Genomic DNA, 17,719 nt, shown 5'->3' with positions numbered 1-17,719 from the left:
AATTTGGGGCTTAGAGAAAATCTTGAGTTTCCCAGTGGTACTACCTTGTGGTGGCTTTTATGCACATTAATCTCGTAAATATGATATATTCGACATGACTTGAACACACCAAAGCTGAAGTGATGCACAGGCTGTCAGTGGTGATAACTTAAAGGGGCCATAGCATGAAAAAATATTTTCAATGTGTACAGCAGGGGTCTCCGTTGCTATGGTGCTGTTTTTCAGCAGCAGGGTCTGAAAGATGTGTAAGGTTTGAGCTCTAAGCGCACAGTCAAGACAACACAGCAGTGATTAAAGAGTAACTAAACCCTAAAACAACTTTTTTTAGTTAATGATCTGTAAGAATGATGCTTTATTAGTGCTGTTTATTGATTTTAGTAAGTTTTTTGAAATTTTGGATATAAAGTATTTCAATACTACAATATATGGTGTAAAAACGTCTGAGTGCTGCCCTCTTCAGGTTGAACGGTGGCTACTGCAGTTGAATTTTCCTATTGGATGTTGGGTCCAAAAAATGACTCGTGACGTAAGCAGGTTCAAGCTCACCACGCTTTTGTTACAATCTCACCACACACTTAGTTCGTCCCCTCTATCTCCGTTGGGGTCTGCCCACTTTCTTGCATTTTTTAAATATTGCCAGTGGGCGGAGTCAGGCTCTGACCAGGGGTTTAGTTACGCTTTAAGGGTCAACTCTTAATCCTGGAGTGACACAAACAGGACCTGAAAATGTTTGTACTGACGGTCCCCATCCAACCTGACTGAGCTTGAGAGGATTTGGAAAGAAGAATGGCAGAAAATCTTCTGATCCTGAAGTGTGCAAAGCTTGTTGTGTCATAACCAAAAACACTAGAGGCTGTAGGCTAATTATTTTTTTGAATGAAAAATTGCATATACTATGTTATATGTACTGGATAAAAAAATGTTGGTTTTGAGACAAATGCTTTAAACACAGAGGTATAATGTTAATGATTGCAGCTATAACATCACACTTCCGTTACAAAAGAATAAATATAGTTTTGTTTGGGCTGGAAGTTTACACAGAAAGTGGAAGTAGAAAAAGCAGAAAGAGGAAATGACCATGATACAAAAGTGTCTGTGGTGCTCGGTTCTGGTTAAGCTAGTCTTGTGTATCTTCATATTTTGGCCAGGAAACACATATTTTTCGCCATATGGGATGTAATATTACAAATATATAATTTCAAAATGTATTTCAGCGACAACAAATGTATGTTAATATATGAATGTTAAAACTAAATATATTTTCAAATTCAAAAATATATTTAATTAAGCTTTACTTTCTTCAAAATGTATTAAGCATTATTTTAAAACATATTTTTAGCCAAAGAAATGTATTTTTTTCCCGTATGGGACTTTTTGTATGAGTCAGAATCAACTACTTTAATGATCCAAGCTTCTGAATTAAAGTGTATTGCATAGTTGCCACTCTTTTTGCATTAACCTATACACAGAGGCATCATGCACCTTCAAACTGAGGGGGCATGTGCACAATTAAATAAGTCATTATACAGAATGTAAGTAAACAAAAAATGCTATTTCTGATATAAATATGATGACAATATGTCATTATTCTTATTTAATTAATTGATATAAGTTTTTGATATAAAATTCAATCAACACATTTATTTTGGTAGTTTTCACATGAAGGCAGGGAGCTTTGATTGTTAGACATGTAAAGTTAAGTAGGAGTGGCGTGGCATCGAAAAGACTGTGAAAACTCTATAATACTTCTTTTATTGTCTGTGTATGCACACAATTCTGTAAGCTGTGCACACTGTGTTATGCATGACACCCCTGCTTCAAAGGTTAAACTAAACGTAAATTGGGACCCAGCTTTCATTAAATTTCATTCAGCAGCGACCAGAGATGGCTTTTGGTCTCTAACACTCCACTCCAGCAGGGGGCGCACATTCACCGGTAAGAGGTGATTCTCAACCGTTGGTAACAGGAGGAGAGAAGAAGAACTTTCCCGTTTATTTAGCATCGACTGTTTATGTTTCTTAAACAAAACAAACGAGGAAAGTAAGGAAGAAATATTGATAATAACACTATAGTCTAACTAAGGAGACTCATCTTAAAGGTAAAACATAAAGCTTAAGCATTTGCGTGAGATCGCTTTATGTGAATGTGTCGCGTTTGACACAATAGCTTTAGCTGTCAATGCTAATAGAATGATTCACCTTTAAACTTCATATTTTAACTAACGTATGTGTTGTAACATTAGTTAATGTTATATAAGTCATGCTTACATTTAACGATTGTGGTTTGTTATTGCATCATTGTAGACTTAGGTTAGTGTAGTGTATGTGCATGCCTCCCAAATCGAGTTAAATGCAGAAAACACAATAACTATTAACTATATACTATATAATGTAACTATGCAACTATTGTAACCATGTGTTTTTGGTTATCCTGTAGTAAAACCATGGTTATTTATCGATAGGGTCGTCTCATTGTGGGCATATGTCTGTGTGGGGTGTTCATTTAGTTATTCTGTCTGTCTGTTTCTAGTTGCTTCTTCATGACTGGTGAAGTGTTGATCAAGAGATCATGGAGAACGGTAAGACAACATGAGTGATGTGGACATTTAAAACAACAGACATACAGTCAGTTCCAAAAATATTGGGACAGAGGCATATTTTGTATTATTGTAGCTGTTTTTCAACATTTCTTTCAGTCATATAATGAATATTGTCTAAAGTGCAGACTCTTGGCTTTATTTAAAGGGGAATTCACATTCAAATTGGATGAAGGGTTTAAGAATGACAGCCGTTTAATATGTAACTCCCCCTTTTTAAAGAGACAAACAAATTATGGGACAGTTGACTTAAAACTGTTTAATAGACACAAATTGTCTATTTCTTAAATGAATGAAGGATTTTAATGGTCCGGAGTTGATTTTAAGTGTGGCATTTGCATTTGGAAACTGTGGCTGTGAACCCACATCATGTGGTTCAGAGAGATCTCCATGCAAGTGATACAGAACATGGCTGCATCCGAAACCGCATACTGTACAGTCGGTACCGAGTGAGATGAAGTACCTACTTACTTACCTTTAAAACAGTAGGTACTGTATAGTATGAATCCTGGTAGTATGAATGATATTCGGACATACTACATCTGCCATGTTGCTACATCACGTGACATACGCCATCATCACGTCATGTCGTTCCAGCGCGAATACAGCCTAGTATGACGACGCGTCATCTTCTTCATTGCATAACTCCTCTCCCGGGGCATCATGGGATAATGAAGTGTCCATCTTATACACACAGGGCATCCAAGTACATTCGCATACTGTTTTTCGAAATTCTGTGTATTCCGACATACTACTCGCCTCACCTACTGCTTTTCGCATACTATATATAGTATGGAAGTAGGCGGTTTCGGACGCAGCATAGATTTAGCTTTTAAAAACACAAATACGAGGAACATTAGTAGATGCCAGATCAACAATTTGGTACGTTCTGAGAAAAATAGCTCAAACTCAGCAATATATTAGATCAGTGTATCCCAACCACTGTGCCATGGCACACTAGTGTAATAACACTGCCACAGGCCAGGGTTTTAAAAATATGCTTGAAGCTAGCTAGCAGGTTGCTGAGCTGGTCACAGCTGCGCATGTTACCGTCATGAATTCCAGCCAGGATATCATTTGTGTTCATCAAAACAAGATCAAGTTTTACGGTAAATGTGAATACTACGTTTAATACAGTATAATATTCCAGTTTAACAAGTCATTTAAGCATTGCAATACAGGTTTGTGTAGATCTGTTAATGCTTATTGTGAGTGGTGTGCCGTAGGATTTTTTTTTCTTATCAAAACTGTGCTTTGGCAGAAAAAAGGTTGGGAAACACTGTATTAGATAACAGTGGTGGATGATGGCATTATCCTCTCCATGATAGACAAATTCTTTTACAATGTCCAGAGAAGTGAAAATTAATCTGAATGCTTCTGTCTTATATTACATCCTCTTGACTGACTGATGGATTTGTTGTGTTTTTGAATCCTTTATATCAGGGGTGGGCATACCTGGTCCTGGAGGGCGACTGTCCTGTAAAGTTTAACTCCAACCCTAATCAAACACACCTGAAAGTCATTTCCAAGTAATCCTGCAGCCTTTGATAAGGATTTTCAGGTGTGTTTGATAAGGGTTGGAGCTAAACTTTGCAGGACAGGGGCCTTCCAGGACCAGGAATTCCCACCCCTGATATATATCTATATATCTATATGTATATATATAATATACAGTCTGTATCACTTGCATGGAGATCTCCCTCGCAAAATGTGGGTTCACAACCGCAGCTTTTAAATGCAAATGCCCCACTTAAAATCAACTCCAGACCTTTAACATCCTACGTTTATGAGGAAATTATAAAAAAATTGACAGCACCTGTCCATAAAACCTGTATCATTCATTTTGTCCTCTTTAAAAAGGGGGAGTTACATATTAAACAGCTGTAATTCCTAAACCCTTCATCAAATTTGTATGTGAATACCCTCTAAATAAAGCTGAGAGTCTGCACTTTCAGATGATAATCATTATAACTGTAACTGGAATAAATGTTGGTAAATAAAATGTCCCTCTGTTGTTTCAATATTACTCTAGCTGACTGTATTGCAGTCATTATACATGGATTCATTGTACAGTGTTTATTTAGATAAAACTGAATGATTATTTCACTCATATACAATGATATTTATATTGTTGTTTAAGTGAGGTTTTGCCCAACTTTGAAAAGCCAAAATGTATTTGTTCTGAAAGTCATCTAGAAAATAAAAGTATCAGTAAGACTTAAAAATTTTGGTCAAGTTCCAATTACACTTGTATTTTAAACATGATGATTTATTTTAAAAGAATGAGTTTGGTAAATCAATTAAACCGGAAAGTGATTAAGTGATTGGATCCAGTGATAGTGTTTTTATTTATTTAAATATACAAACTTTCTGCAGCATCTACAATTTTGCTGGGTATAGGATAAGTATTTTTATAGCTCCCTTTTCCCTACTACCATCATTAAAATAAAAAGCCAAATTAGTATGCATTTCACCTTTAGTAGGTTATCCTAGCCAGCGTTAGTTTACTACTGCATTAGTAGCCTTTTGTGTGCTTGACATAACGTGTGGCTAGCACCATTTTCAGGTTTAGGGAACCGGGATCTATCTGAAATGATCTTGTGATATGTTGTAGATGTGAGGGAGTGCATCACTTCCCCTGTGACTGCAGGAGCTTCAGTCGGACCAGCGGTTTCACAGAGCAGATCTGAGGATGAAGAGACTAATGCGATGAAGAGAACGCCTACTCAGACCTTCAGTGGACCCGGATTAATTCCCAAACGCAGAAGCTCTTCCAGGTATAACAAGCCATCACCAAAAATAATCACACCCAGATGCGTTTTGGATAATCTTCGAGTCATTTTTAGGTAGTAAGATAAACTCAGAGGTTTGTTTATATTTATACGTTTATTTCTATCTATTCATTATTTTTAGGTCAATAAAGAGAAAAAAGTTTGATGATGAACTTGTTGAGAGCAGCCTGGCTAAATCTACTAGTCGGGTCAAAGGGCAGCCAGTCATTGAGACAATCAGATGCCCCGGGAGTGACCTCATGTCAAGTGACAAGAAGAAGGTAATGGTTATTGTTAAAAAGGTTTTGATTTGAAAGGCCTAAAATGAATAAAACCAAAGAACACATAAATTAAAGATGGATGAATGTGTGTACAGAATCAACTTGCGTGTTGGATTGGATGAGAACAATCACAAAACAATATTAGTCACATTCGCATCATAGTTATATTTTCAACGTTGCTTTGTTTATCGCCAGCAAATTTCCAAAGTAACCCATGATAATTCTGTGTCTTTGAACTGTTGTGCTATTTGCTGTGCAAGCATTTCATTAGCATATAATAATCTCATTTGCTTTATGAAAAAATATGATTTTCTAAATAATATTTTGGTTATTCATGTGGACGGTAGGGTTTAAAGTCTGGCAGTTCTCTTACACCTCCTCTTACCATGGTCCTCACGCCTTCATCGATGTCCAAACGTATGAAGAAAAATAAGCAACCTTTACAGATCACTAAAGACCTGGGACGCTGGAAATCTACTGATGATCTTCTGCTCATTAATGCTGTCTTACAGGTCAGAATGATGAGTGATGACTGCATATATGTGTTTGTCATGTAAACTGGTTGGCTAAAGTACATTTTTGATGCCATGTGTTGATTTATAGACCACAGATCTGACATCAGTTCATTTGGGGGTAAAATTTAGCTGTCGTTTCACACTGCGAGAGATCCAGGAGCGCTGGTACGCTCTGCTGTATGACCCTGTCATTTCAAAGTGAGTTTTTCAACCAGATCATCATTCTTAAAGAATTAAAAATAATGAAAAAGTAAACCCTGTCCTGTTTAAATATTAACTGTGTGTTTTGTTTGTGTTGTTCAGAATGGCGTGGCAGGCCATGAGGCAGCTTCATCCAGAGGCCATCGCAGCCATTCAGAGTAAAGCTCTCTTCAGTCAGGCAGAGGAAACTCTTCTTGCCAAAATCATCTCTGTAAGTCTTTCAATACACAGCTTTAATCCTCACCATATTTTCAAATCAACATTTATCAGATCACCACCATGTTTACATTCACCTTTATAATGGGTTTTTGGCAATATTGCGATTATACTTAACTTTTTTGCTGTTTTTAATGGCAGTATGCGTCCATGTAAACGCTTTTATTGCATGTACCACACTTACTGTTTTAGTCATGCACCTTAAGCGTAAATGCATTTTAAACTTGACATTAGGAAGTTTTTCCTTTTGTATTGAGGTGGGGCTGGGGTGGTCCTTGACCTCCTGTAAGCATAATTTATAGGAGGGACTCCCTAAAAATACCCGGGGGTCTCCTTTTTTGATTAAAATAGAAATACTTCATGAATTCAAAATTCTCGTGCTGCGCTGCCACAAAGCGATACTGTCCATTAATTCTCCCAATTTTGTAAGTAACTAATCCAAAAGATTTCTGTCTGAAATAAATGTAACTCTCAAGTGCGCCTCATGGGGGCTTAGCTAGGTGACCCCCATAATCTTTGACATAATTCAATCACTGAGTAAATGAAAACAGTGGACAGTATATGTGAGTTCATCATCTGTGTGCTGCATTTTGCTATGTGTAAATAATAAACGCAGTCATTAGTGAATAATCAGAAAATAAAAGCGCATGTAAACAGGAGTGAAGAGGTTAACTCCTGTCATGTAAACATCTTACTGACCCCCCTCTCTCTGTCTCTCTCTCTCTCTCTCTCCTGTATGTGAGTAGAGCAGTCAGCCTAAGATGGAGGTTTTTCAGGATTTGCTAAACAAACACCCAAGTGTGTTTTACCCGTCCCGTACAGCTAAGAGTCTCCTGATCCACTGGCAGCTGCTTAAACAGTATTATTTACTGGAGGATCAGAGCGGTGAGCTGCTGTTATATTTCACTGCTGTCTGATGTTTTCTACATGTGTTCATTGCTCTCATTTTACTTAAACATCTTTTTCCTCTATAGTTCAACCTCTGCCTAAAGGAGAGCAGGTGTTAAATTTCTCTGACGCAGAGCAGGTGGTTGATGATGCCAAACTCAAGTAAGTACTCTATATTTAACCTTAATATGATCGAGTCCATTGCCGCTGTAGAAATAAGAGTGATTGTGCTATATGTGCAGTGGCGCTTGACGTATTTCCAGTGAAATCTCAGGATGCTGGACTACTTCCGCCAGTCATAGAGCTCTGTGATATTCAGGAACGTTGGTTGCCAAAACAGCACAGCTAATTTTGTTAATGCTTGTTTACTTTATATAGAAATAACTTCTACTCAACACTTAATACCATAATGACATTTAAACGTATGAAAGTATATTTTTAAAGATGGGAAGACCAAACTTTTAGCCACCACTGCTGTGTTATAATGTTTACAGCATTAGATTTACTGGAAAGCATGATCACTTCTACACTGCTACCATGTATCTGCATTACCACTACTTTTAGTTAGAAATTGCACTGATAACAGTGCTATTCATCTGTTGTTGATATACTTTTGAATTTCGTATAATTATTATCAGTACTAGCGAAGATAACATCTGTGGTTATACAAGCGAAATGTTAAAACAGTAAAAACTCCTATTTTGCATATTTGTGTCTGCTTTATTAATAACAAATGCAAAAGACAAATAGAAAATGAATATCAATGAAAACAAGAATAACTTCAGAGAAAAATAAAATGCATACACAACAAACTTAATACACAGGGTATTAATATAAACAAACAGCACCAGAGATAAAAAAAAAAAAAGAGAAAAATATACATTTCTGAAAAGGACTTTACAATAATCAATAATCCTTTTTGCTTTGTTTTTTTTACATCCTCTAAAGTTTCAAGATACTAACTCAAAAATATCCAAGTAAAAATGTTGACAATCGATGTGAATACACAAAAAAAATGGTAAAAACTCAGAAAAAACATCACATTTAAGCTATCAGTCCTGCTGCAGTTCGTGTTGCTTTTTCCTAACAGCTCTCATTGAGATCTCATTTGTGTCTCTTATTTTACCTGACACTTTTAGACAACATTACAAAGACATTAATATATTACTAACATGATTAGCCTGCTGGACGAATTCATACTCTGCTACAGGCTAGCTAAACATTGTCTTAAAGGCGGGGTGCATGATTTTTGAAAAACACTTTGTTAAAAGGAGTCTGCCATCCCTCCGCTTTAAATCTCCCGTACTGGAAACTGAAGAGCAGCCTTGAGTCAAACATGGAAGTTAAGCATGTATATAGAGTCCTTTTGCCAAAACGGTGAAAAAGGGTGGCACCGGGTGTGCCTCATAAGCCTTGAAAAGTGAAGCCACTGGCTCTTTGATCGCCCCCTGGTGGCTGGCTGCAGTACAAGTCATTAACCCCGCCCTCTCCATTCTAACAAATGGGACTCTGCTCTAAATAAAAAAATTATTTACACTTCCAATAAAAGTTTCCGATAGATGGTTTTGGTCCTTTCAAGTAGTTTTTATCACGCTGGTATATGTTCAAGTCTTCATTATTGTGGTAAGTTTCATTTTGAAGTTTGATACCGTGGCTCCGCCTCTGGCTCCACGGACGATTCCTTCTGCGCATGCCTTGGCTCCAAACTGACGTGTTTTCGTAACATGGCGGCGACCGTGGTCGGACATTTTTGGCTTCAATTCATTACAATGGTGGGAGGCAACGTCGCGTCGTCCATCTTTTTTTACAGTCTATGGGTGGCACAGTGGATCAGTGGGATAGCAGTGTTGCCTCACAGCAAGAAGGTCTGGTTCGAGCTTTGGCTTGTCTGTTTATTCCCACAGTCCAAAAACTTGCAGGTGAACTGAAACATGAACTGGAGATGTCAAATTTGTGAAACTTGTGTGTACATTTAAATTTTGTAAAGATTAACCTGTTCTTGCCATGAATTTAGCCATAAATGCTGGAATGACTTTAATAAATAAGCATGTATCAACTGTGTCTGTGCTTGCCAAAGGGCTATGGCTGACAGTCTAAAGTCTAAAAATATTATACTATATATAATTGATATTTATTTGCGAATAAATACAACTCGAGCAATACTTCTGCTGATATGCTAGTTAATGCTATATGCTAGCGTTTAGGCTGAAGTTCTACTATTGACGTTACATTTACGTTTTGCAGGTCCATACTGAAAAAATACAAACTTACCACTCAGAAACATCCATTAACAATCTCCAAACAATTGACTATTAAAATACGTATCTTCATCTAATAAATCAGAGCAGGGCTCAACTTTATTATTCATGACCCTTTGAAATTGGGTAATATTAGGTAATTTAGGGGTAATTTTATTCTAAGGGCAAATCCTAGGGTTGTAAATAGACATGTAAAACCGGCTCTAGATAATTTTTGCACTTAATAAAGTCACAAACCTTCTTTGTAGATATAAGAGAACAAGTTAACAGAATTTAAAATAAAAAAAAGAGTATTCAGTGTTTCCCACAGATCTGAAATTTACTTGTGGTGGTAGCTGGTGAAAAGGGCGATCATTATTATCCACCGACAAAAAATGGTCTACTATACATGTAACAAAGAACTAATAATGTGTGACACAACACAATACTTTGATTTATAAAACATTCATATTAATTTCACATTATAGTTCATTAATCTAACCACCCCAAACTTTTTTTGCCATAAACAAAGCTGACACTGTTTGTCAAAGCACCACGAAAACACTTACTGTTTTTGCACTGATATATGAAGCAATTTGATGACCCCTTTTATCAAACTCAATTATATACAATACTATGTATACTATAGCCTATATAGACAGTGCAGGTCTATAGAATAGATTATAAATGTGACTGATGTTATAATGTTAATAACTTCTATAAGATAGGCACTTTTACTGCTTCTGCTTTCTATTTCTCTTTTGCCGATTAAAAAAGCTTAATCCACTAATTATTTCAGATTTAAAAGTCTACTTGCTGTCCCGATGACAGACTTTACATTACAGCTTTGCGTTTATTATATCCTGAGTCAGCTAGAGCTTTGCTAATTCAGTATTAGCACTGCTTTTTGCTACAATCACTGTGCAAACTGTTTAGATTTTAGTAAAGATATTGTCTATTAATAGTAAGATTATTAAAAAATGGGATAAAGAAAATGAAGCGGCGCGTGGTCGTGACAAGAGCCAGTTGCTATCGCCATAGAAACCGGAGGCACGCTAAAACAGCACTCGAGCTTTAGCGCGGTAGCGCTCACGGCCGTTCTCCGATCGACTCGGGTTTTACACACAATATTAATCAGACTTGGGACCCGAAGTAATGAACTAGGACCGACCCGGACCCATCTGACCATTTAAAATATAAACCCGAAACCGTACGGGTCCCGCGTCCTCAGTGAAGAAAGACCTCTAATGGTAAAACTCTGCTCAAGTTCAGAAACATGAAAGGATACAATGTGACACTGAGGTTGCTTTGCGTCGCGCCCAATTCATTGAGAAACAGAGAGCACGTGAACGGACACTCAACCGGAGAGACACAACGTGCTTGCACGCAAAATGAAGCCAACTTAGATGCTATAAACACATATGCACATAAGCATATGCGACCATTTTGGTCGCAGTGTGTTCCCTGGCTGCTCCGTATGTGCTGCTGCAGTTGATCCAGTTTGCCGCGCTGGATGATGAGTTTATGACGCGTGCATCATCTTCACGGTCACCCGACCCCCACCTCTCTCTCTCGCGCTCTCTCTCTCGCACTCTCTCTTTCGCGCTCTCTCTTTCGCGCTCTCTCTTTCGCGCTCTCTATCTCTCTCTCGCTCTCTCTCTCTCTCCAAAACACGGGTCATCCAGTCGAGTTCAGAAAATACGGAAATTCGTAAAGTGATTTTTTTACTTGGGCGGGTCGCAATTTACCTGGGCGCAGCGCCCAAGTAGAGCCTATGTATGGGAAACACTGGTATTTATCTGAAATAACAAGCAATGGTTGTGTTTAAAATAATAGAATAGTCTGAGTTTAACCACGCGTCACTAATCATTAGTGTCTTTTATTATGAATAGTTTTAAACTGTTTTAATGAATAATGTGATTGATTGTGTTTGCCAGGGAGAGTCGAGATGAAGTCCTGGAGCACGGTTAGTGATTTCTTACAGTCTGTTCATCATCCATATATATAATCATGGTGTTATATAGAGTAGAGTATGATTGTTTAAATGTTGTCTTTTGTTTGTGTGACAGAGCTGATGATTGCAGACAGACATCAGAAGCGTGAGATCAGACAGCTGGAGCAGGAACTTCCTCGCTGGCAGGTGTTAGTGGACAGTATCACAGGTCTGTCTCCAGTATATTATCAGTATCTTTACTCAAATCTTTATGTGATCGTGTAATGATAATAAATGTGTCTTTTCTCAGGCATGAATTCACCGGACTTTGATAATCAGACGCTGGCAGCTTTACGCGGGAGGATGGTCAGATATTTGATGCGTTCAAGAGAGGTTAGCTGACATGGATTTTATTTACACTGTTAACCTACAGTAACATTACAGAACGCTTATGAAGACATAAAATATCTCATTAGTTGATTTAAAACCACATTAATACAACACTGGTCACATATTTGTCTATTTTGCAGTGTTGTCATTTTTCCAGTACTTTTACAAATAAGAGCACGTTTATTATTTTGTGTAAGGACAGAATCTGCAGAAGTAGCACAACCCAATGAATCATATTATCCCAGCATCTGACCTTTTGTATTATTTATATCTGTGTAACTTAAATCTTCCACTGACCTGAAGTTCATAGCAATGCATTTTGTAATTGAGTTTTTCAAGGAATGTGCATCATTCCATTTCTGAGAAGTGTTAGAAAAAGTGCAAGTATGTGTTGATTTATGATTTCTCTGTAAGCACACTTGCATAAAGTCTGTATCTGGCCATACATTTAGTTCAGCTTCATCCTGTGTGTGTCTGTTATCCTTTTGTTGTTTGAATTTGCTTTTCTTCTGCTGAATTAATCTTTTTAGTTGTCAGCTCGAGTATTTGTAGTGTATATATCTCATTGACTATGACTATTATTAAATGGGTTTGAAATGTTTCAGATCACCCTTGGACGTGCTACTAAAGACAAGCAGATAGATGTGGATCTATCTTTGGAGGGACCTGCGTGGAAAATCTCCAGAAAACAAGGTTGACACATTATCCCATTATTTCCCATTAAACCCTATCAAATTCTTCTGTAGTCCACAGTATGTTCATACAGTAGATGTGTTGCCGTTAGGTTAACGGGTCATTAGCTGATCAGTGAGCACATTTTGTAATAGAGTTATAGGATCGGTTAAGTCATAAATGTGATATTTTGATGATTTACCACGAGGCTAGCATGAATTATCATGAAGCTAGCATGATTAAGCATGAGGCTAACATTAAGCTAGCATGACTAAGCATGAAGCTAACATTAAGCTTGCATTATTTAGCATGAAACTAGCATGGTTTACCATGGGGCTAGCATTATTTAACGTGAAGCTAGCATGAATTATCATGAAGCTAGCATGATTAAACATGAAGCTTACATTAAGCTAACATTATTTAGCATGAAGCTAGCATGGTTTACCATGAGGCTAACATTATTTAACGTGAAGCTAGCATGCATTATCATGAAGCTAGCATGATTAAACATGAAGCTAACATTAAGCTAGCATTATTTAGCATGAAGCTAGCATGGTTTACCATGAGGCTAACATTATTTAATGTGAAGCTAGCATGAATTATCATGAAGCTAGCATGATTAAACATGAAGCTACATTAAGCTTACATTATTTAGCATGAAGCTAGCATGGTTTACCATGAGGCTAACATTATTTAACGTGAAGCTAGCATGAATTATCATGAAGCTGGCATGATTAAACATGAAGCTAACATTAAGCTAGCATTATTTAGCATGAAGCTAGCATGGTTTACCATGAGGCTAACATTATTTAATGTGAAGCTAGCATGAATTATCATGAAGCTAGCATGATTAAACATGAAGCTAACATTAAGCTTACATTATTTAGCACGAAGCTAGCATGGTTTACCATGAGGCTAACATTATTTAACGTGAAGCTAGCATGAATTATCATGAAGCTAGCATGATTAAACATGAAGCTAACATTAAGCTAGCATTATTTAGCATGAAGCTAGCATGGTTTACCATGAGGCTAACATTATTTAATGTGAAGCTAGCATGAATTATCATGAAGCTAGCATGATTAAGCATCAGCTAACATTAAGTTAGCATTATTTATCATGAAGCTAGCATTATTTAACGTTAATCTAGCATGAATAAGCATGAAACTGGCATGATTTAACAGGAATTTATAATAAACTTTTGTTTTGACTCCAGGAATCATCAAATTGAAAAATAACGGGGATTTCTTTATTGCTAATGAAGGCCGAAGACCCATTTACATTGATGGCAGACCTGTTTTATCTGGAAACAAGTGGAAGCTCAATAACAACACTGTCATGGAGGTATAGTGTCACAACTTTGGCTTTCACTTGAATTTCTATAATAGATTAGTGAAAGTGACAGGATCGTCAAATATGTCCATACTTGAGCCCATATGTGACCTCATTTAACCCACACACACACACACACACACACACACACTTAAGTCGCTTCCTGCCAGTCTTGGGAATCAAACAGGTGCTTCTTCATACAGCTGTGCAGCTTTAAAGTCAGGCGTGTCTAACAGCACGAGCTTCATGTGACCACATTAACACAGCACAATGATTGACAAGGACAATGGCGCTAGCAAAAGCTTAAGAGATTTTATTTTATAAATGTTTAATTTCTTCCTTTAATAGAAGTGAATTTGTCTTTGTCTTTGTTTATAATAGTAAAACCCAATGTTTGGCTTTTACATTTTTTTTCAGGTACCCTTTTACACTGTATGACCACTGAATCATACATCATATTAGACTGCTCACGACTTGCATCCAAAGAACAATAACATTTACAATTTTCATCAGATTTTTATCATTTGCTTTATGTGGAGTAAAACCTTTTAACATGGAAAATAATTCTTATTGAAAGGAATTGGGAAAAATCACGCCTTGTGGAGACATCCTTAATGTAATATAAGTTAATGTGTGTAATTTAATTAAAATATAAACATTATTTCAGTTTTTATCCAAAAAATCTTCCCTGTAGCTTCCCGCTTAATGTTTACATTTAATCCAGTGTAGTGGACTCATGTATGTATTGTAGCATCGAGCCAAATTTAGTAACACAACATCTAACAGGTCATCTTTAAATGACACCGGATGTGTGTATGTGAGAGTTACACAAGCAGAAAATACACTGTCTTATGGCGCTTTTCCATTGCATAGTACCCCACGGTTTGGTTTGGGTCAGGTCGGGTCAGCTCTCTTTGGCTTGGTTAGCTTTTCCATCGAGTTTAGTATCACTTCGCAGTGGGAGGGATTATAGGCGTGTCATTATATTTGCGCTGCATACTGCTGTGACATCATACACGTGAGAGCGTTGTTGTATTTTCCCATACATTTATTATTTCTCAGTCCGTCACAAAATTAAAATTGACCACCACAAATAGATGTTCGCACATTGCGTTTATCACCACCTCTGTCTCGCATGACAGTTTCTGTACAAACACCCGTGTTGTCAGTCGACGGCGCTCCGCTGAGCCTCATTGAAGTTGCATTTAAGCATATATAATGCTGACGTGCTCGTCGCGAATGTTTCACCACAAACTGCAAGTCTGAAAAACTGTTATGTTGTCCCTGATTCTCAACCTGTAGATGTTTTTTATCGCTAAAAGGGAGTTTGGGAACTTATAGCAGAGCACAGATGACAACATGTTTGCTCGAGGTAGAGCTTATCGTTTACATTATAGCGATGACGTGATGATTCTCTCAGACCAATCAGTGATCTACAGTGTTTTCGGGTCACGTTTGGTATCAGCTCGGGTGGCTTGGAACCCCAACCTAGTTGGTACGAAAAAGTATCGGGTACTACGTACTGCACCCAGTGGAAAAGCTCCCAAAAGTAAGCTGACCCGACCCAAACCAAACCGTGGGGTACTATGCAATGGAAAGCGCCATTAGTTATTGGTTAGTTGTAGTCTTTGTGGTACCCTAGTGTCAATTTGTTGTGAAGTTAATGTTCATAATGTTGTGTTTGTTTGTTTTTTTCAGATTGCAGGTCTTCGTTTTGTGTTCCTTATCAACCAGGACTTAATCTCTCTTATAAAAGCTGAAGCTGCTAAGATGAACCAGCCGTAAAGCTGAACCTTCTTGTCACGCTCATGGGCAGTCAATCGTGTCTCAGTTTGGGACCACAGGAACACCGACAAGTTGTGCACTGGAGCCAACAAAGCCGTAGATGCTTTTACCTTCATACTGCAGGATTTGCATACAATATTACACCTGAAGCTGAGACTGGAACTGACCAAACATTTGGAGACTTGAAAATATATCGTCAGTATGTTCCTGTTAGACAAAATTAACAACAAACAATGAAGAACAAACAAACAGATTATTTGATCTTGTTGTCACTGCTTGTTAGTGGTATAAGTTTGTTTCTTTGTTTGTGTAAGTTACATTTGACACTTCATGTCTTTTGTAGACTTGTTTGTAACTATAACCCAGTAGCCTAGTATTGTCAAGTTTTTATTACACGTCAAATGTTTGATTGTTGGATAACTCATAAAAATATATATTCATAATTCAAGTGTTTGCAGTTTAAATCCAACCACAGACTCTTGACTGTTGCCAATAATTGTGAATTTGACCTTTAGTAAAGTCAGAGTCTTCTGAAACATCTCAACTCAATTCACATCAACACATTTAAAGATTTTTTTTGCCACACATACAAAGAGTGTATCGCAGTAAGATAAAATCTGACAAAATTTATGAAATAATTTAAATAAGATGAAATGAAAATATAAGTCTTAAAGCACTTTAAACCATGTAAGAGTCAGATCATACTGTGTGAGACTAAATCGTTTAAAGGATGAGACATAAAAAAGATAAATAAATTGTGTTAAAAGCCTGAAGTACATTAATATCATAAACATAGGAGACCGGGCCTTAACAGTGCCTAAAGTCCAAATGTGAAAGTGTTCACCAGTGTATATATACAATCCAAACAAGTCCTTGAAACAAATCTTTAATGGCAAGAACTTCAAAATCCAGCTCATGCATGTTTACAATATAAATACAGCAGTTTACTCATGTCAAATGTAAATGCAGACTTTGTATCTACAGCTCAAATCGTAAACCAGCAGGAACTGATTAAACAGGGAACTGGGTCGACGTATACGGTGCATAACATGAGACGAGTCCTTATGAACTCACTGTGTGTGAAGTGTAACCACTATTTCACCAAACCATAAACTGAAAACAGTATACTAATGGGATGTCACTTATATATATTCCCAAGCCATTTTTCTCATATCTGGAGAAAACAATCTCTTCATTTATACAAGCCTAAGCAAAAGAGTCTATAACATCTTGGCCCTGTTTCAAAGACAAGGCTTAAAGTGCCCCTATTTTCATATTTTCATTTTTACATTTCTGTTGTTGTGTAAGTGTGTGTTAGTAGATGTTAACCATCTGCAAAATTACAAATCCTTGTGTTCACTGTAGTCTAAGAAAACAGATTTCAGTTGGAGATGATAAATCACGTCATCATAGATTATGAGATTTGAAGAGTTTTGTTGCAAAACAAGATAAATCCGTTTTTAACATTTTTGTCAAAACATGTTTATTATTATGTTATTATTTTGTTTTATGGTGCTACTTAGCTGTATTTTTTAAGTTATGAAGGTTTAAATCAAAACAAACCAACTGCAGTTGAATTGATATTAATTGGAATGCACAACAAAAAAATGAGATTTTAATAGATAATAATTTTGCATCATTTTACCAATAAAAGAACGGTCTTTTTTATGACAAACAATACATTTATTCTGGTACCGTCAAGCTCTAAGCTTTGTACATTAACATTTTCCAGAGTTCCCCTCTGCCATCCTTGTAGAGTCTTGAAGTGTATGTTCACCCTGTTGGGGTTTTATTCTGGGATATCTGTTTGTTATCTCTTACATATAAAAACAAAAAATATTTTTCTGTGCCCATAAGAAGACATGGTCGTTGCATGCAGAATCGGCAGGAGGAATTATGAGA

The 17,719-nt window shown here is 37.0% G+C and overlaps 1 protein-coding gene across 2 annotated transcripts; it reads left to right on the top strand.

Annotated features, from left to right (window-relative positions):
• Positions 1 to 1,941: 1,941 nt before the first annotated feature.
• On the top strand, positions 1,942 to 17,591 carry mcrs1 (microspherule protein 1). 2 transcript variants are annotated; one of them, XM_065241933.2, is made up of 15 exons: positions 1,942 to 2,098; positions 2,530 to 2,578; positions 5,247 to 5,373; positions 5,510 to 5,648; positions 5,996 to 6,160; positions 6,252 to 6,361; positions 6,467 to 6,575; positions 7,327 to 7,465; positions 7,555 to 7,630; positions 11,643 to 11,671; positions 11,775 to 11,867; positions 11,949 to 12,031; positions 12,634 to 12,721; positions 13,917 to 14,044; positions 15,731 to 17,591. In XM_065241933.2, exons 2-15 carry the CDS (start codon positions 2,569 to 2,571, stop codon positions 15,815 to 15,817), a joined length of 1,383 nt encoding a protein of 460 aa, XP_065098005.1. In that variant the 5' UTR covers positions 1,942 to 2,098; positions 2,530 to 2,568; the 3' UTR covers positions 15,818 to 17,591. The 2 variants fall into 2 exon arrangements, with proteins under 2 accessions (XP_065098005.1, XP_065098004.1); XM_065241932.2 differs by having other exon boundaries at positions 5,211 to 5,373; positions 15,731 to 17,589.
• The last annotated feature ends 128 nt before the right edge of the window (positions 17,592 to 17,719 follow it).

The sequence above is a fragment of the Paramisgurnus dabryanus genome, chromosome 14 (genome assembly GCF_030506205.2).
Source record: "Paramisgurnus dabryanus chromosome 14, PD_genome_1.1, whole genome shotgun sequence".
NCBI lineage: Eukaryota > Metazoa > Chordata > Actinopteri > Cypriniformes > Cobitidae > Paramisgurnus > Paramisgurnus dabryanus.
This window is presented reverse-complemented; position numbering and strand designations above follow the sequence as displayed.